General features: G+C 45.8%; 1 protein-coding gene across 1 annotated transcript; it reads left to right on the top strand.

Moving 5' to 3' along the window:
• Nucleotides 1-107: 107 nt before the first annotated feature.
• On the top strand, nt 108-19,377 carry LNP1 (leukemia NUP98 fusion partner 1). The gene is made up of 3 exons (XM_080375969.1): nt 108-2,696; nt 8,995-9,240; nt 11,315-19,377. The coding sequence occupies exons 1-3, from the start codon at nt 2,547-2,549 to the stop codon at nt 11,516-11,518; spliced, it is 600 nt and encodes a 199-aa protein (XP_080232095.1). The 5' UTR covers nt 108-2,546; the 3' UTR covers nt 11,519-19,377.
• The last annotated feature ends 1,677 nt before the right edge of the window (nt 19,378-21,054 follow it).

The raw sequence follows: 21,054 nt of genomic DNA, 5'->3' as shown, positions 1-21,054 counted from the left end.
GCCTACAGTGCCAGTACCGCATACGTTGTACCTACACCTGATGAGCTGTGTGTGGCGAGGCGGGCGCTGCCCGGGCTCGGCGGTGGCCGCGGGGCAGCGCAGGGGCTGTGTGGCGCTGCGGGCGGGAGCGGCAGCCGGGGCGCAGCGCGAACGCCCCGGGAGCCGCCGCCCCCGGTGCCCGCAGCGAGCGGCTTCACACGGGGCTAACAGCGCTATTGCCAGCGCCCGGGGCGGGCCGCGGCCCTCGGGCCGGCGCACAAGGCGAGAAACAAGAAAATCTCCTTTCGGTGCTCAAGGGGCGCTTATAAGAAAAATGGGGACAGTCTTTAAGAGATGCAGCGACAGGACCAAGGGGAGCAGCTTTAGATGGAAAGAGGGTAGCTTTAGATTAGATATGAGGAAGAAATTCTCCACTGTGAGGGTGATGAGGCGCTGGCCCAGGCTGCCCAGAGCAGCTGTGGGTGCCCCATCCCTAGCAGGGCTCAAGGCCAGGCTGGACGGGGCTGGGAGCAGCCGGGGCTGGGGGAAGGGGGCCCTGCCCCTGGCAGGTGGCTTGGGACTAGATGATCATTAAGGTCTCTTCCAACCCAAACCATTCTCTGATGCCATGATTCTATGAACCACACAATAGAAAATACATATCAACAGGCCAGTAGCTTCCTACTGGGACAGCCCAAATTCCACCCATGTGCTGCTTCCTAGGAGCTAGCGTAGGCCTTCAGATGTGCCTTGCCTATACGGATAGGTAGCCTCAAGGACATAAGTCAAATTTAGGCTGTCAGAATATGGCCAGGAGTGTTCTTGTCCACCTGGAGAATCAGCCTACACATCCTTTTTGTTGCTCCAGGTGTCTTTTTACTGTACAGTTTTGCAGGTATTCCTCTCACTCATGTCCGTCCGTGCCTCTGCCAAGAAAGCAGCCTGCTGCAGTCTGGCTGTGTCTCCAAGCTCTGACAGGCAACAGCTAGGCCATGCCATCAGCACACCCAGGTACTCCAGGTCCTTGTGCTAACCATGTCTTGTCTGCCCTGGACGAGGTGAAACAGGCACACAGGCGTCCATGACCAGTTGGCCCCTTCACCCCTATTATTCAGAATGAAAAGTCCTACGTCAGAGTGTTGTACTTAAACCTCACACCTGTGAATGAAACTGGAGTTTTGTTAGTACATCTCTGTTGCTAAATAGGCTAGGGACAAGGAGCAAGGTTTAATGCTGGAGCACTGATTCTCCATAATGCTAAACTGCTGGCCGGCTTTTTAGCGTACTTCTGGCCAAGGCCAGCTAGCATCTCCGCAGCAATGCCTAGGCACCAGAACACCTAGCTACCTAGCACACATTAAGGGCTGCTTCCAATAAGATATATAAATAAAATATGATCATTATAAATATTTATATTATTGTTAAGATAAGATTTCAGTTTCTTCCTCCTGTGAAGTCTTCCAACACTAACCCAACAGGCTCTACATCCTCAAAGCCCTCCTTCCTCCTCATCCTTTTGCCACATCCCAAAGCGTGTGACACATCTTCCAGTTTCATACCATACAAACAACAGTTTCATGTGTCACAACAGAGTTTTCGTGTTATATCAGATATTTTGAAATAAAAAAAGACAAAATTTACAACAATACTAAGGTATTACAACCACAGCACAGTATGTACAGCCTTGAGGAGACCCACAGCACAAGCACCATATAAGGTAGATGTGACCCATCTAGCCACTGGCCAGAAAGCAGTGCCCAGCCCTGTTCTGTTTTGTGCTATAGACAGAGCTTATATGGCTTACGCCCAGGGCTGGTGAGGAGTCGTCAAACGCATTTTTGCTCTGCTTGCCTTCAAGTGATGCAGGCCCTCCCATAAACCTGCTGTGGCAGATGAAATGACTGGTGAGAAGCAGCTGATGCAAGTTCATGCTGGCTGTCATAACCTGAAAATGAGGGGGATTTCCTCTACCCAGACAGACCATGTTTCCTGAATACCGAAGGAAGAGCAGAGACGACAGAAGTCAGGAGGAAGGGCAGCATGGGAAGAGTGGGCCATTTGTCCTACCTCCCACAGAGCCAGTTAAGCTTCTGCAAGTGGCTGTTCCAGAGTCTGACCACCATCAATAAGTCAATTCCGCTTCTCTAAATCACAAGCCTAGTTTAGGTTCGAGCACGCACCTCCCGGGCATGTAAATGTGGGCAATTCTCCATTGGTATTGACAGCTGGTGCACTCAACAGCAACACATGGGGAGCAGCCAACACATTTCCCTTCCCACCAGCCCCCTGCAGCAGTGTCATATTGGACATCACTGTAACGGAAAAGTTAAAAGAAACCTTGCTGAAAAGAGATGAGGAAGAATTGACTTTATGTTTAGACAGTGCTCAGGGCTGCAGTGGGACGTGTTTTGGGGGATGGAGTGCAGAAAAAGTGGTTGAAACTGCGTCTCTGCTTCCTCTCATTGGCAGAACCGCGTGAGGCTATTGGCGTGGTGGTGGTGGCGGCATTTGACCTTGCTTTTCCTCATCTGGTTGGGAGACCCCCCCCAAGTTTGGAACGTCTGTACATGGAATATGAAGAGGATGATGATATTTCCTTTGCAAAATGGATGAGCAGCTTCTGGGGCCACAGCTTGATCGATGAGAATGAAAAAGAGGGTAGAGGCCACAAGAAACGTCAGGCAAGACCCTTTAGCGAAAGGAGAGCTTCCCTTCCGGTAAGACCTGTGCGCAGTTTTCTCTCTATGTGTGCGGTTTATGCATAAACACAAGTGCCCTCCCCAGTGGCATGGCCCTAGAGATGTACGAGGATGAGTATGGTGCACCTTGCCAAGTAAGCTCAGTTCCTACTGGCAGCAGCGAGTTGCTTTTTGAACTTAGCAACCTGCCAGGGCCAGGCCTCCGGTGCTTTTGGAATACAAGAAACCCATCAAACTCCAAGGTGAGCCACTGTAGGACCAGAAATTTAAGGAGAAGGGTGTAATAACTGCATAACTGTGTATTACAGTGGTGTTCTGTCTGCTCAGCATGACCTGACAGAGATCAAAACATTTTGGCAGCTGGCATACATAAACATTGTCCTTAATGAGTCTGTCCTCATCTGTCAAACAATATACCCCCCGGTATGTATTCACAGGGTTTGGACCTAATTCTGCAATTAGGCTGTCTCCAGGAGGTTGTATGCTTTACTCTCAGGTATCCAGCTGTTTGCAGCTGTAACTTCTAATTTAAGCTAGAGGATGCAGACCCTCCTTTTTTAAAACACCTGACTCAAAATAAGGATGCAACATAGAACAAAGCTTATTATACCGTAAAGTAAGATTTTAAGGTAGAAGTGCATTCTTCATTCTTAAAAAAAATAGCTGGGAAAGGGGCAGGGTTCACACACAGAAGCAGGTTTTTAAGAAAACTCACAACTGTGTGACCGATTATCAAAAGGAAGTTAAACTGAAAACAGCTGTTCACTTGAAGACTGTTGCTTTTATTTCAGCTTTAGAAAAATGTTTAGGTGGTCCAAATCTGTCTCGTTTTTGCCAACTGCATAAGTTGGCTTACCAAAGATCCTGTTTCCTTACAGATAATTTTTCACTTGTACCCTTACATCATTATGGATGCAACAAAGCAAATACTATTATACTGGGGAGAAATAGTTAATCTTTTTCAAACTTTTTTTTTTCTGCCGTGCTATATTTTCATCTTGCAAATTCTCCTCCACTGGAGCTACTGTTCTTTAGGTCCCAGTACAGACTGAAGTGTAAGGATGTACGTTAAATCACTTTCCATCCAGCAAGCTACTGAACACATCTTTGTGTGTATCTGTGTGCATACACATACCTTTCATTTGAAGTATGTTCTTATATTAGATTTGTTCAAAAGGTATTTAAATACTTAGCTAAGAGCTATTCAAATACTTTGCTGGAGTTGCATCCCTGAATCCATACCTAGAATGTGGATTAAATTAGCTGACAGAAAGGGAAGAATGTGGCTTCTGACACTACTGTTCAACACGTTAAAGTTACCCTGTACACTTAATTATGTCTGGCCTTTACATTAATGCTCCACACCCATTTATATTGCTCCAGTAGTATTATACAAGAGATATAAATTTTAATTTCTTTATTTCTCAGTGCCAGAAATTGACTGGAAGAATGAGAAAAGGGAAGATTTTTGTGGGGATTTTGTGATTTGGGGATAAATTTTGAGATGAAACCTTTCTATCTGGAAATCTCTAATTAGTTGGTAGTAAAGAGCACTGAAACATGTTGTCTTAAACCAAGTCTAGAAGTTAAACAAATGGTCACTAATAATTCCCTAGAAATACCTTCAGAAAGAGCATCTCCTTGTTGACAGCAACAACATGGTATTGCACCTGGATGTGTGTTCTTTACCCAGTTATTACGCATTATAACGACTGTAAGATTCATTATTATGAATTATAACTACTGTAAGATTCAAAACACTTATAAGGTTAGTTAAATAGTCTTCATTTTATCAGAACAGTGCTATTAATCAGAAGGAATAATAACTGAGATTAGACTGCGTCTTTTCTGCAAGTTAGTGCCTCCACAGCAGATTGCGGTGTACCCTTTCCTCTGTCTTAGCATCGTACATGGAGGTAACTTCGCTGTCCAGGTGAAAATCAAGTCAGCATGTCCTAACTGACACAGTGGTTGGCAAAAGTTCCTTGTGTAGATGCAATGGTGCTGCCAAACCAGCACTGCCAGCACACTTTGTCTGTACCCAGGGCTGGTATGCGGTGCATTAGCAGTAGTACAATCCTCCCCACGTGAGCTGCATCTGCACCAGGGGCATTTTGGTATTACATAGCAAAATACTAGCAGTATGACACAAAAGGTGGTTCTGCATCACACTGGAAATTGCTTTCAGCTCCAAATCAGTATGCTGGTCTTTGTAGTTTTTCCAGTGCTGTAAAAAGACATTCAAGCCACTGCTCTCACCTCAAACACAATGGTGAGCTCCTGTGGCATCCTCTCACGGTAGAGCCCCACAAAATATGGATAAAGCTTTGTAGAATAACTCCCAGACTTAGAGCAATTTTCATTATTTTTTTCCCAATATCTTAGCATGCTTCACAGAGATTAACAAAATGAGTTTCACAAAAATGCTTTTGCTATTGTCATTCCCATTTTACAGAGGGGAACACAAAATTTTATTCATCCTTCATGGGGTCACTGGGCAACTCCACTCCCTTGAAAAGCATCAGAGCTGTATATGTTGCTGTGGGCCAACACTGAATGTGAAAACTGCTCAGAGAGAACTATGTCATCTGTTTCCACCTCCTTTATTTAGCTTGTTCCCCTGGCAAACTTTAGATACATTTTTTTGCAGCCTCCAGCTACAGTTTCCCTTGACACATTCTAGTTATTCTTCATCATTTTGGTTCAGGATAGTTTCTTACCTCCCAGACATTTTGTTGTGGGGAAAAGGTAGGGGGCAAAGGAGAACTGGTAAGAGCTTTACAACTCTAGAAATGTATCAAGTAGACATTGCTTCTCACAGGAGGAAATATGATAAGAAACAGCTGAGAGTGGGAGCAGAACAACTGACTGATGTTGAAGTTGCTAACATTAATTTAAACTAAAGTCAGACTGAACATCTACAACAATGTTGTTACTACAGATCAGTTGGAGCCTAGGCCAAAACATTTTCAAGGAATATATACTTGGCTTTAAGTTTCTCGGAAGGAAAGGAAGCTGTGGGACAGCATCTGAATGTCAAATGTTCCAAAACATCCCTAAAGCAGTGGGGTCATGGTATAAACTTCAGCAAACAACTAACACTGGGGCTGATGCACTGAAGATTAGTTTTCTTAGTGACAGCTGTGCAAGCCCAAAAGATGGAAGCAATTATTTGTCTCCAACAGAAAGTGAGAAGGAGAATAGGCAAATTACATACAAATCAATTTCATGAAGTATCTTTGTTTGTGTACTTTTTGTGTGGTCTAGATGGGCAATTAGCAAAAGATTAGCTGTTTTGTAAATAGATACACTGAGCATGACCATCCTTTACACAAATGCTCAAGCAGAAAAAAGGGAGTAGTACTCAAGTGAGTGAGAATCAACCCCTGAGTACATGCTTGGTGCTTCTGGCTTTTCCAGTTCTGGTAAGAATTCCTCATTTTGATATGGGGGAGCATTTATCATTCTTCCTCCCATGCTTTTTCCCTTTTTTCGCCTCCTCCCCATTTTTCCAGTTTGAAAACTACCCAAGGTCAGATCCTAGGAGCTGGAGACCAAGGACACTTTGCTAAAGAGGCACCAGAAGTAGGCACAAGGCAGCTGCTGGGGCAAGGACGGGCACAGATACTGGAGCTGTGCTCAGAGACCTTTGGCAAGGGATGACAGCAGTGGCAGGCAGACACCAGGGTGCGGGTATAGAGATAATCTCTGTTGCCAGCAGCTGCTGAGACTTCAGGAGGGAAAGCATAGATTAAAGCAGCCTTCAGCCATTCTTATTTACAATGTTACCAAGGAATCAGTTTGGCACCAAATGTGTATACTAAATGCATGTATTAAATCTAAGATATAGAAAGAAAGCTACATGGATTTTATCTAAAGTCAGTGCTAGATCTGCTTCATCGCTGAGCTTTGTTTTATGACTCAGTTCTCCACAGAGTCAATCTTAAATAAAAGACCACCAATTTACTCTCCTAGTTATAAGCCATGCTATGTTCAAGCTTGAGCAGTTGTGCTGAGGCTCTTGTCCTCTGCAGGGTTGTGTCCTTAAGACAGCAACATGCTGACACACACAAGCATGCTGTCCTAGCTACGGTATTGCACCGAGGCACTGTGAAAAGAGGCATGACCACAGTAATGTGGTTGCATAGGTATGTGTAGCTTTACCCTTAGTCCACTGAGGCAGACATACACTTCAGGGGAAGGCCTGTCCCTTTTCTGAACCATTGCTGCCATGTCAGTATGTGAACTGCAGTCTTTTTGTTGAGGGCTTAACTATAAATCTATCTGTGAAAGGAAATTAAAAAGCAATGTTTCAGTAAAAGAAAACATTTACAAATATTGCAAAACAGGATTGTTAGAATACCATCCCTCATTTCAGCTGTCCTCCTGTTTTTTTGCCCAAACCCTCTAAGAATGAATACCAGTGATTTTCAGTGTGAGGCAATTTTTATTTCTAGGAAACAACGTATGTTGATGCCATTAAAATGACACAGAAGGCATTTAGCTTGTTGAGCTTGGCATAGCATGCTTACTCCTGTCCCTCAAGCACAATGTGATTGCTTTGATGCTTTTCAAAATAACAATACAATATGACCTTACAGAAATTGCAGCTGTATTGATTGGTTTGAAACCAAAGTAAAAATAGTATGGCAGAAATCATTATCACTACTCTCAGAGGCAGTCCATAATACTAGTTACTAAAATAAGCTTATATCTGGAAAAGAAACCAAACTGCACTATGATCTGAAAATTCTTTAGTATTAGGTGCTTCTGTCAGGTGTAAGATTTGTTATTTTTAGCACCTCTCATCAAGCCTGCCTAATGTGACGTAGCCATAACCACATGGATGCACAGCCTCACTATTCAGAGAAAGGCTGCACAGGTCCCTGTTGTGCTGATACATTTAGAATAGCATCGGAGCAAGAGTAAATGGAAACATATAAAGGAGGTATTTCAAGTCTCTTCCAGTCCGAGATTTGTAGATTCACATGGCCACTACACCAAGTCGGTTTAGCTTTCCACTGCTATTTGTTAAAAAAAAACAAAAACCAAAAACCACACCACCACTGCACCCCCCACCCCCCAATAAACCCTACTCTCAGTGTAAGGTTGTCTCCTGAATTTTCTTAGAAAGCATTTCAGGATCTGTGGGATAGACCTTCAGTTGTTACAAACAATCACAGCTCCCCTGAAGCCAGCAGAGCTCCTCAGAGTTACTCAGTAGCTGAAGGCTTAGCACCAGGCTTACACAAAACATATACAGGTCCAAACAGGTGTGTAGCAGCTGGGTGCCTGCAGTGCCCTAACTGGATACCTGCGGAAGTCTCATTCTCAGCACCTCCCATCTCCCTCTCACACTGCCAGCATCTCACCACTGTTCAGCTACTCACCCTGGAAAAGCATCAACAGCTGGTAGGGCTTGGGCATGCCTGGCTTTACATAGTGCCTTCTCACCCATCTCCTCTGCAGGTCTGCCTATTTCTAAATCCACCAGCACATGACTCCACAGGACGCAGCCGTCCTTTATCAGTTTAATCTCCTTTACAGGCATTCAATTAAACACAGCTGATGCAGATCAATAGCTTTTATCTGCATGTCAGGTCTGGGAAAATTGAACCACACAGGAACTAAACACTTACCTACTCCCTCCTCGCCTCAGCCCTACAAATGGAATTGTAGGAAGCCTGTTACCTACCATTTCTCTGATAGGAATGTGTCCCTTAGTGCCCTGGAAGTGCTTCCCTCATTGGTTCAGGACAAATGAAACCATCAGAAAATTCAAACCTGAACAATAAGGCATCTTGCCTGCATGTAGGCCATGCTGAAAATTTGACACTGGTGGGCTAGAAATTGTTGCTGAAACACTGAAATGATCTCAAACATCTGATAAGACCTGGAGCACCTGTGGGTCAATCCCTGTATCTGGCTTATCTGGCCACAGAAGGCTGTGTCGTTGCGTTTTGAGAGTCCTGTCTAGAACCTGCCGCCTGATGCGAGGCATGATTTTTTGAGATTATGAAGGGTTCTGGTTCCTTTTAGTGCCAGGAGGCTCTAAGAGGACCCAGCACACTTTGAACTACTATTTGGGTGCCAAAATTTAGATGCTCAAAAACAGGAATAAAAGCAAATTCTGCTGCCTCTGGAAAGCATGCTCTTGGCAGTGTGATTCTCCTGCACGTGAAAGGGAGGATACAGGAGTCTGGGCAAGGTCCTTCATTCTGCACCATTGTTCAGAGAGCGCTCTGTGGCAGAAAAAATCTCCCCTGTGTGCTCTGCTTTAATATTCAGTACTCAAAAAAGACCTCTTGTTTTTCAGGCGAGGCTTTCCTCCCTCCATACAACACGACTTCATGCTTCTACCAAAGGCTGCTCTTCAAGCCATCTCAGGGGCTCCAAGGAGTTTCAAGAAGACCAGGATGTCAAATGCCACTGCCACAGGAAGGCAAGCAGAACACCTTCGGCAGACAGCTCGTGCCCAGAGTCAAGATCAAACTCCATCCAGGAATTTGCAGAGTCCTTTGAAAAGCAATTGCATCTCAAAAGCAAACGCTCAGTTTCTTTGGTAGGTAATGACAAACTTAAGATCATGTGAGAAGAAGAAAACCCAACCAACTGATGAGCAGGCCAGCTTTATCCCTGGTGTAATTGCTGTGGCTTTGCTGGGGGAGGAGAAGGAATAAGCTTGAATTAGAGTGTCTCACATTATGTGGTCTTTATAGTAACACGGTTAACACGGTAGCATTAGCATGGGAATTCTTGATGTAGTGTTACCATCTAGACTTAGTAAAAGGTGTGTATCTTCAAAATGAGGCACTGTGCTGGCTGTGACAATGTTTTCAGAGGTTTCTACAGCTGTGCCAACAAAAAATAACAATATAAACCCAGGTTTGCTTTGCTTTTTCCATAAGACCCAGCTTTCTTTCTCACTGCTGCTGACCTGGTTTAACCACGTATGGTTATCTATATTTAATCATATATGGTGTTACCTGTAAGACTGCCAGACACAGTGGTGTTTGAGAGGCTTCTCTTTTAGCCTTGGGACTCCATCCATCTGCTTTCTTCAGTGTCACCACGCAGCTGTGGCAGCAGCCATTGCTGTAAGTGGCTGAACATACTTTCACTGTAAGGGCTTGCAGCCAGCAGGGGATTCTCCCCCATTTCATCCTTCTCTTCTCCCCAGCATTCTTTCCTGAGGCATGAGCATTTTCTGTATGGTTTGTGTTGATGAAGTAGCCAGTAACAGACTTTTGTCTGCGACACACTTTAGCACATTTTTGTTATTATGATACATAATAGCTGGTGTAACATACAACAGAAGGAAGTGTAATAAACCCTAACTCGCCTTTAAGTATCAGAACACTATCAAATTCAGTCACCTTATTGAAAAAGCTTGAATAATGCTTGACATTGGTACCAAATAACAACAGAAAGAAGTATCTTTTGTTCTTTAGTTTGTTGACACTGACAGTTTGTATGGAGAAGTAATTTTCAACTGTCTTTGCAGAACTTCTGTGCAGCAACAAGAAAGGAAAAAAAATCTCTTTTAAATAAGCAGCGCCATTACATGATCAGTCCCACAATTATAGTCCTTGCATGAGCAGTCCTCTAAGAATATGCAGAATTACAGTGATGACAAGTCCGTTATGCCTTTGTTAAGGTTTTAAGTGCATTCTCTAATCTTCTTTTTCCCCTTTAGGAACTACTCAGAATTTGGAAATTCACACTGCCTTATGTGCCAACCCTCACCAGTGGTTGTCTGGTGTATCATTTATCATTTCTCCAAAATGCCTATGGCTAGAAAGTCTGTGAGCATGTGATAATTGCAGGATAGGTATAGTGAGCATAATGCACTAAATACGGCTTCAGTTCCAGTTAAAAACATGGATCCTAGTACCCTTCTGTAATCCATGTGTGTGAGGTGTGCTGGGCTGTATTTTAATCTACCTTTCAAGTAGACCAAATTGTTGTCATTCCTGTTGTCACCACTGAAGTCTGGGAGATGTGAAGGACTTGAGAATCTCAGAGAACTGAGTGATAGGTGTTAGAGATCTGAAAGGGAATTTGGGAGTAGGCTTAAGCTTGTATCTCCAAATGGAGCAGGTTTTTTGCAGAGCTCTGTGGATGCAATTCAAACCACCGTGAACACACAGGTTAAAAGTGGAGGAAAGGTAATCCCATTTCCTCCTTCCCTACATACTACTTTTCTCTTATAAATGTGGCTTTAAGGACATTTCATGACCTTTAGCACTTGTTTTCAGTGAGCTCTTTGCAGCTAGCACTGAACATCCTTCAGGTGCACAAAGAGGGATCATGTGAAAGCCCAGAAAGATGGACTCTGGGCTGAGACCTCAGACCCCCTCCCTTTTTCTCTTCCATCTGTTCTCCCCCTCAAGTCCTCTGGGCGGGTGACCCTCCTGCCATACACAGAGTGGGATCAAATGCATGCTGACTCTTGCTGAGTTTTAGGGTGACTGGCTGGGGCCTTGAATATGAGCCCATCATATTAAATCTCATCTTGCTGAGGTAGGTGACTGTAATATTTAATTGTTCATTGCTAGTGAAATAAATTAATGATTTTTTTTTGTTCACCTGGGAATAATTTTTAATCTCCTGCAATTTTTTTTCCTGCTTTTTAGCAACCTGAAGGTGTGAAGGAGAGAAGAGAAAGGGAAAGATTGCATTTGGGAAAAAACAAGTCTCGTAAGAGAATGGGAGAGAAATCAGAGCCAAGGAGAGAGCAGGAAGAAGATGAAGGTTCAGAATCTGTACCAGCAAAACACAACGAACAGTTTCCATCACAAACAAGCATTGAGAAAGGATATTTATGCACAGGCAGCTAGAATGCATTGAGATAATGAGTTTTAACACTCCCCCTGAAAAGCAGAGGGATCATTCTTGTTTTGTTTTGGCTAGAAGAGGCCTGTTAGCTAGAATAAACCCTAATCTGTAAAATAAAATTAAAATTCAACTGCATCGTTGACACCATGTTATTACCTTCCTGTCTTTACTTTTGCCATTAAGAACATGACCCTTGTCATAGGAGGAGTGTATCTGTTGCAAGATCCCAGTTAGCAATTAACCACTGTAAGAGGGTTTCAGGCAAGTTTAGCATTGTGGCAGGACAGTAGTGGATGCGTTCATTTAAGAGGAGAGCACGTATGTATTACAGAGCCGTGCAAAGTTATGCAAAGCCTTACGTTTCTGTTTTGATTGAAAACAGGCTTGTTGGCAGGTTTGGGAAAGGAAAGGTACACATAAAGGGCCACATGCTTCCTGTCCCTGACAGTCGCTTAGATTTGTCTTGGAAACCAGTGTCCTTTTGCTTTGACAATCTCCTGACTCCAAATTTGCAGAAGTAATAGAAGAGGAGCCCACATGTTCTCTTCTACACCTCCCTGATGTCTCATTTCACTTTCCTTGCCATGTCACTGCACAATATTAGCCTTGTTTCCCTGACACCCCCCAGCCCTCTCCCATGTCCTCCATCCCATTTCCCCAGTCACACAACTAGTTCTTTCTCCCAACTTTAACCTCATCATCTTGCTTCTTTTGTGGCCTCCCGCCCTCTCCATTTACTACTTTATTGCCCTGCCTGCCTCATAGCTACCAGCTTCTTTTGCTACACCTCCAGTTTTGCCTCATCAAAATTCGAGCTTTGCCAAAAGCTCTCCAGTAAAGCCTGAGATGTTCTGCCTCTCATCTTCCATATAACCTCCTCAAGGGGTTGCCACACATTCAGCGTGAGGCATCACAATGCTTCTCCCTTTTCCTTTTTCTAGAACTAGGGCTAAACCAAGGGAATGGGAACTGGCTCTGTCTATGGTAAGCAGAACTTTGGAAAACTCTGTTTCCTCTGGCTAAACATCTCCTGAACTCAGGTGTAAATCTCATCAACTGTAAGTAAGACTTAATTCTCTGCAGAGGAAATTCACTTCCAGAGGCTCATAAACACATACATCCCCCCACAACACCCCCTTCTGCAACACGTAAGTCTTCCCTGCAGAGAAGAACCCTGCCCTCTTTGGGAACCACCTCCCCAAGCCTAGCGTAGAGAAAGCCTGCTTTGTGTAATGCAGTTAGAGACAAGTAAAGACCAATGAAGTCATGAGCAAAAGTCAAAGTCTGCTGGATTTTTCTTCCTGTGATTTTCTGTAATTAACGAAGAATTTATTGTTTTATTTTAGAGCATTAATTTTGAATGTTCAACCTGTTACAAAGCTTAGTGCATCCTTAAAAGTTTATAACACTTATCTCCATTAAAGGATTGTTTTTCTTTTTAAGTAGGGCTTTAGGGGATATGTAAGAAAGCAACTGAACCCTTGCTGGTGCTTGTAAATTGCTTCTTGCCTTATACATTAAATTAATAAATCTGACTGAAAAATGTTGTTCCTATGCATAGTCCCTGTCCTGCTCCAACCAGATGGAATTTTCACAAAGTTCTTCTGTCGGCTAACACTTCCATGCAGGCAGCTTTCCTTTTATAGCCTGAATTTGAACACTGCATTACAATAGACCTGGGTGGAAAGGAACATGGCCAGCTGTGCCGGAGTTCCTCAGATAAAACCTCTCACGTACATCCTTTCATGTGGCAGCCTGCCCTCATGAGTGCCGTGGCTGCACCAGGTTTGCCTGGATCTCAGAGCATGAGCCTTCTCCTCCTGTTTTCCAGCTCAGCCGGCCCAGCTGTATCCTGGCAGAATTTGCAAAAAGCTTGTATTTGTGATAACGTGCTGGTTGCACACCACACCTGATGGGATGAAAACACTGAAAAGAGCTAAAATAGAAAACCCCGTGTGCCTGGCTCTCACTTGCTGTTTACCAACCCCACCAAAGTGCCAGCCAGCCTTACCCCACCAGCCCAGGGGGTCTCCCTGTGGGCAGCCACCAGCCCAAGGGGTCTCCCTGCAGGCAGCCCCCGTGCAGCCGAGAGCTGCCACACTCCAGTGGCAGGGCTGGCAGCCATCCGTGGCATTGCTGGACTTGCCTGCCAGCTCCCTGCTCTGGAAACAGAAGCATTCAAATAACGTCCTCAACACTGTCCTCCTTAAATCGCTAACAAATGTCCACTCCAAAGGGTTTTCTCTTGCTTCATGTCATGCCCGATTGGAGCAATGGCCCTTTCCCATTTAGCCCCACGTAGTCAGGTGCAATAGTTCCTTAGAGAGACTGAAACCTGCATGACAGAATGAAGTAACTCTCCACAGAAATTTGCAATTATTATTGGGGATTGTGGAAGGAAGGTAATCATCTGAAGAGGAATCTGATTGCAATGGCATGGCTGATATTCCTGTTTCCACAGAAAGTAGATTTGGCACACAAGCAGTCAGAAAGATTCCAGAGGGATTTCATTTCCACAGCAGATCGTCAGTTCGGTGGTGACTGACACAGCAAGTAGTCACTGCCATGATTCCCACCCCAGTTCCCGGAGCGGTGCGGCCGGCTGTGGGCATTTTGTGCGCACACCCTCCTTCCTAGGCGAGCACTCTGCCTTTTCTGCTTTTTTCAAGAGTGGGATGGCTACAAATTGCATCAGAGTCGAAACTGGACGTGAAGGAGGTCAGTTAGTGGGAAGCAAAGAGGAAGGGACCAAATCCCATCTTTTCCTAAATGCACATTAACAGGTAGTGTTGAAAACTTGAGACAGATTTACAAGAGAGGGGAACCACCACCACCACTACCACCACCACCACCACCAGCAGCAGGCTGGCACTCCCACTGCGGGCCAGCTGTCGGAAGCTGCTGTGACTCAGAAGCCCATAAAGGACATGTTAAACTTGCTGCATCTCACAGGTAGGAGCCCACGCTCTGGTAAAACACTGTTGTCTGCGATCCTTCCCAGTGCTTCAGGCTGACCAGAAGGTGCTCCTGAGGGACCTCAGGGCACGGGTACCTACAAGCGTTTTGAGAGCATGATCCAGTGATGCCCCAGTGTTTTCTGAGAGGGCTGAGAAGAGACCGTCAAGTGTGGTTACCTCATCTTTTAGGTGGGCATTTCCAAAGCAAAATATTTATGCTCGTGTGCTTCTGAGGTGTTGTTTATTTGCAACATGGTTTTGAAGGTGCATTAAATTTTGGGTACTTGTTAACATGTCATGTATTAGTATATAAAATGCCAGACCCCTCAAAGGCAAAACGAGGCAATAGTTATGTTTATGTGCATGCTTGCAACAAACCTTTCTGGGAAAAAAAGGGAAATAATTAAATGCCCAAGTAAACCAAAACAACTATGATGTGTAACTGAACAAGAACATAATAGCCATTAAAAAAGAAACGTAATATTAAATATGAAAAAATGAAAATGTTCATATGTGCTTTTTGTTCTTTAGCACAAAAAAAGGTATTTGGGTAAGCACAGCCCTGGCTGTGAATGCATTCAGTGTACATATGAATAGTATAAAATCACACAGTGATCTAATCAAACTTGATAACCAAAATTGTTCACAGAGATGAATCATAATCATGGGATGTTGAGTTTACACAGCCATCTGCCGAAACCATTAAAAACAACAGGTCTTGAAATACATCCAGAAAGATATTGCAGCCAAAATCTGGTCATTCAATGAATGAGTGAATACTGAAATCCAGCACACTTCCTAGATGATGCCCTGCCTGTGGCTGTTGTGTTGGAGCTTTGGGGCACTGTGTATGAACAAATGCTAAAATAAATCCACCCATCACAGAAATGATTTTCATATACTCTGTTGTTTTCGATGGGATTGACAGATGCTATTCCTCCTGTTAGGAGGATCCCTCTCTACTGTATTTTGGAAAACAGGTAACTCTCAGCTGTGTCTGAGGTCAGACAGAATAGGAGGAAGAAGTGATACAAGGAGCATCAAAGACTCATATTCTGCCATATTTGATGCATTCTTGTCCTTCTTATATGTTTGTGAAAATGCTCCTGTTCATGCAGTTTCTAAACTGATGGGCAGGGTTCTGCTGTACAGAGAAGACCCACCAAAACTTGTGACAGTTATATATGATTTTTCATCCAAAAGCTGATGGAGTCCTTACAGAGAGTCCTCAGCCTGGTGAGTTAGTCCTGTTCCTGACAGTGAACTATCAAAAAAGAGCCCTCTTTCTGCCTCAAAGTTTGAGCAGAGGGATTCACGGTCACTGTTCCCCTGGGCTTTGCTGCAGCCATTCCCCACTGTATGAGGCAGATGCCGCCGGCTTGGCCCTTTGGAAAGCTGCCCTTCCTGGACCTCTGTGCAGTGGACTTCAGCTGATACTCTGCTCTTCCTATAAGCACAAAATACATCTTCAGTGTCTCTCTTCAGCATTTTAAATCTAGTGGGTCTACTCCCTGAGGACTCCTATACAGAGAATTCTGGCTGTCAGAAAGCAGCTAGAGTGATTTTAGGTTGGCCTTCCCACAGCTGGCACAAAGTTATGCCCAGGAGAGAGGAACGGTCAGGGCATTCCTTTGTGCTGATGGTCCCAGCAGCAATAAAAGGTCCTCAGGAAGAACAGAGTAACTTTGGGCTGCTCTTAACCCTGCAGGAGTGGCAATCACAGGTTAGCCCAGAACTTGGTCTGCAAACAAAAAATTTCATTAACTTCTCCATTATGCCAGGTTCCACCCACCCACAGCTGGAGGTGAGGATACAACAGATTTTCCATTCCTTTAATGCCTTTTGCATGGAACAAATGTAGTTGCACAGTAGCATAATCCACATCTCAACTTTACAGTCAACAGACATCAACCGTAATGGTTGTCACTCATCCAGGGTACTCATTACAATTTTATTATCTATTCAGAAGTGATCCATTGTTGAGGTTGAGGTCATTTACTACTGATAAAACTTCCCTTTCACTTGAAGGAGGAAGATTTGGGTCCATATGTTATTTGTCACTATGACTTGGGGACTGGCAGCAGCATGGAACTTCATTGCACAAAGTTTTCACAAAGACGTATCGTGACAACTCCCAGGGCCTTATTTTCTGTTACATTTTCTGTTAGAGAGTAGTGGAAAGGGTTTATATACCAAATTCTCCAGACCTTGACTAAACCTTGAATGCTGGTGACTGAAAGAGATACATTTGCATGTTGAAGCTGCTGCAGCAATCCGGCATTACCAGATGCTACCTGGGAGGTGGTGAATCCTCAGTGTCATCTTTAAGGGCTTTTAGCAAAGTTTTGCACTAATGGAAAGACCAAAAGTGAAGATGATGGGCAACACTGGAGCTGCTGCAGCTGGGGTGTGTCAGTCTTTAATTAACAGTATTAGTGGGAAAGGGGAACGCCAGTGCTCTGAGGGAGCTGGAAGCAGCCGGACGTTCCAATGGCTGCAGGTCAGAGCCGGCGCTGCAGAGAGGAGCGGCGTTCCCTAATTCCTGGCTAATCGATGCTGAAGGGTTGGGTCAGCCTGGCTCCTGTCACCCCACAAAGATGAGTGCTGGGGGGAGCTGGTGACAGATGCTGGGGGGAGCTGGTGGTGAATGCTGGGGGGAGCTGGTGGCGAATGCTGGGGGGAGCTGGTGACAGATGCTGGGGGGAGCTGGTGGCGAATGCTGGGGGGAGCTGGTGCCACAGGCAGAACCTCCGGCGGGGGACAGGGGACCTGCCACTGCTGCCTCGGGGTGCGTTTCTGTCGGTGGCATGTGGGACCCGGTGGGGGAGCGGCGGGAGAGGCAGGCACAGCTGCTGCACTGGCTGGGCATCCAGACACCAAACCCTGTCTCAGGACCGTTTTTTCTGGTATCAAATGAGCAGAAACAGAAAGTGCTGGATGCCACATTCTCCTGAAAAAAAAAAAAAAAAAAGCTATGCCTGCTCTGGGTCCTGCTGGAGTTATTCTGAGGATAACAACAGTATCTTCATTTCCTTACTATCATGGATTTGGTAGATGTTTTGGACCAAGGCCACCCCTCTCAACATTCCTGGGAAATGACAGGAATCCCTGTGTGGCAATCCTGTTTGCCAGCACTCCTTTGCCTTTGCTCTGACCAGCACACCGGGGCGGCAGCTGTGGGAGCTGAATGGTGCCCCCCGTGCTAGGGGGCTTCTGCCCCGTGGTGGGGACTCGGGGCACGGGGGGGACACACAGCCTGTGTGGTCCCATCATGGAAGGAGGAAGCCGGGCTTTCCACGGCGGCTGAGGCATGCAGGGTCACGGCAGGCTGGCAGCCCTCCGTGCCGCACAAACCCTGCCGTGCCCCAGAATTTCAGAGGAAACTGGGAGACAAAGCCATACTGAACCTCCTTCTTCAGATCCATACAATGTGTTCGTTGCAGGGGATCACTCACGGCTGTGAAATGAAGCACAAAGGGACAAACCGGCAGCACCAGTTCCTATGTTCCATCAAATAAAGAAATACAGAAACAAAAGGGGGGTAAGCCAACTGAATTTCTTAAAACAATCAAAGTCACAGGAATGTCAAAACAAAGCTGATAGTAGATTTTTTCTTTATTTCTTTTTCTTTTTCATTGGAAAGAGGGTGTTCTGGCTGGGAACTTCAGCAGGAGACCCAAGATGAGAAATCCTCCTCTTTCACTTTTATACCATTCACTGGCTTACTAAATTACGTGGCCATTTCATTTTTATTGTGCCTGTTCACCAAAGTACCAAATAATATTTTATATATACATATATATATATATATATACAAAATACATATATATATTGACATGTGCTGACAATTAGACGTTTGTACCTCTGCATCTCCCGGGAGAAGTGCGCCGTCCTGCGGGTTTCTGTCCCACCACTCCCCCTGCCTGGCCACAAACTACTACTTTTCAAGCTGCCTCTGGGGTTTTCTGCTTTCTCTCAAGTTTCTTGCTCAGAAACCACCTCCTCCCCGTCACTCCCCAGCTTCCCTACAATGGTCTTTTCCCACAAAGCTGCTTTGGGGGCTGCCTGTGCCCCCATCACATCCAACATCGCCCCGCCAGTGCACACCCACGTCCAAGCGTGCCCCTGTTCACACAGCGCCTGCACCAACAGACACTGACTCGCTGGCTGATGGTGACAGTGGTGCTGTGGGGAACCTGGTGGAGGTGGGCCTGGGTGGGAGCACCCTGCCCGCCCTGGCAGCCCCTTGGGCTCTGGGGCTGGTGCACAGGGGGACAGCCAAAAGGGCGAATGCTGATGCTCTGCTGAGTGGGGCTGGGGGTGAGGAGCTCAGGCCAGGCTGTTTCATGGGCGGAGTGTGATGGAGGGAGCGGGTCCCCCAGAGGAGTGTGATGGAGGGAGCTGGCTTGTGAGAGGTGTTTTGGGTTCGTGCCCAGGACCCAGGGTGGGGGTGATGCAAATTCAGGTGCTTTGGGAGGGCAGAGGTTTGCTAAGTTGACAGCCAGGTCGGAGACTGAAGGATCCAGCTCCTGCTGCGAGGGGATGTGTGGTGCAAGGAGCTGGCTGGGAGGACAGTGGCTGAGCAAAAAGTGTTTGTCTCCAGGGGAATATTGCACCTTGACATGGAGACTTGTGTGGGGCTTGGCTGGGCTGCTCCCTTGTTGCTGCTCTTTCTCTTTCATGTGTGTGATAGATATGTGTATGGGGGGAACTGTTTTGTGCCAGGGATTTTCTGTCCCTGGTGCACCATGGGATAAAGAGCAGCACCACAACAGTGTGCCTCTGCTCTGTAGGGCAAGCAGGAGGGCATCACCCACCGTGCTGTGGGAGAGCTGAGGGGAGAGGGACCCAGGGGGCAATGCCCATGCAGTGACACCAGCTTCGCGACCTCCCCATCCCTCCATGCTCACTGCTCTCGCTTTCCCTCTTCCCCAGAAAAGCAGTTTTCCCTTGTTCTCCCTAGGCTGGGCTGCAGCTGGTGCTTTTCATACAACTGCTCAGCTGGCCGCTTTTCTCATCCTGCTCTTTCTGCCTTGCACCTCTGCCAATGGGGGTGTTCGCCCCGACGTCCCCCTGCGGCTAGTGGCTAGCCCTCTGTCCTGACTCACCCGAGGTACTGCTGAGCACAGCGAGTGAGTCCGAGACAGAGAGAATAAAAAGTAACAAAACAAGGAGGAGGACAAAACTGCATCCTAAAAAAAGTTGAAAGCACACCATTAGGTTTACAAGAGTTAAACTCTCAAAAGCTGGACAAATCCAGACCGAGCGCTGCCCCTGGAAGCATAGCTCAGCCCCCTCTTCCCTTCCCCCATGCAACGTGCATTATGTGACATGATTTAATCATTTGCCTGCATACTATTTTTCCCACAGGCCTAGCGCCTCGTTTAGTGCAAACACCGGGCAGCGCCTGGGAATGAAGCTGTCTCTGTGCTTTCCGTGCAGGCTGTGTGACCAGGAGCCCCATTGGCCACCGCACCACCCGGTGCACCAGATCACAGCTGCCAGCTTCCTCACAAGGTTTCTGGGGGTGGCTTTCCTGCAGCCTTTGGATGTTTAGCAAATTGGAAAAAAAAAAAATTAAAGGTGAGGAGATACTATTTCCAGGGAACTGGGAACTTTTCATTATGGTTCACTGCACCTTTTTGAATATTCCATTGGCCCTGATATCTGATAATTGTTCAGAATGCTTTATGATTTTACTAACTGCTCCAACAGACTCCGTCTGCTGTTCTGAGTGCTCAGTGATCCTATAAATCTATAACCTAGACGTCTTCCCCAAAGTAAGAAGCCATCAGCCAGAGACATGCAAGAAACGCATCTAGAAATGGCCAAGGAACCTGACGGAGGCAGGGAGAGTTCCCAGTTCTTGCAGCTGCTGTTTCTTTCCTCAGCCAATGGATTATCCCATTTCCCCACAGCCCTCTGCCTTAGATTTCCATGTCCTGATTTCTGCAGCAGCTGATAAACTAGGACGTGGCGTGGTACTTGACCCCAGGTGAGTGCACCAGCCCAGCTCTGCTGCCTGGCACTGCTGAGAAGTTAGGCGGCTGTAGGCTTGTCCCACTAATCTATTGCTGACCAGCCTCTACCAAAAAATGCCAAGGTAGTGCACATCCTTGTCTCCAGCATGAATTATCTCCTACTGCCTAATGCTAAACTTGCTTCACAAGATGAAGTGTAGTAAAAAGAAATGTAATTCCACATTCTCAGAGCTGATTTTCAGACTTCTGTGTGGGCATTTGCAGTATAAAGTCATTTTTGCTCTCATCCAGCTGGCAGATGACAAGACAAGAAAAAGCAAAAATCCTTACTCTCAGCGTGGGGACAGGGATCATCTTTTTTTATACGTGCTTGTACCAAAGATGACCCCACCGGCTCTCGGTGTCAAGGCATATATTCATTTCAAGTACTGATACTCCGAGAAAAAAAATATTCGGGATCTGCAAACCACTTTGTCCCAGTGCTTCTGCCTTCCCTAGGTTTCTCTGTTTTAAATCATCATTATATGGAAATGGAGAAGTCTGGAGACAATATTCTTGCCATTAATACGCTGAGCATTTCTGGCTTTATTACACTACTAG

The sequence above is a fragment of the Falco punctatus genome (assembly GCF_963210335.1).
Source record: "Falco punctatus genome assembly, chromosome: 2".
NCBI classification, from domain to species: domain Eukaryota; kingdom Metazoa; phylum Chordata; class Aves; order Falconiformes; family Falconidae; genus Falco; species Falco punctatus.
The sequence above is the reverse complement of the archived record's forward strand: the minus strand, read 5'-3'. Positions and strand labels throughout refer to the sequence as shown.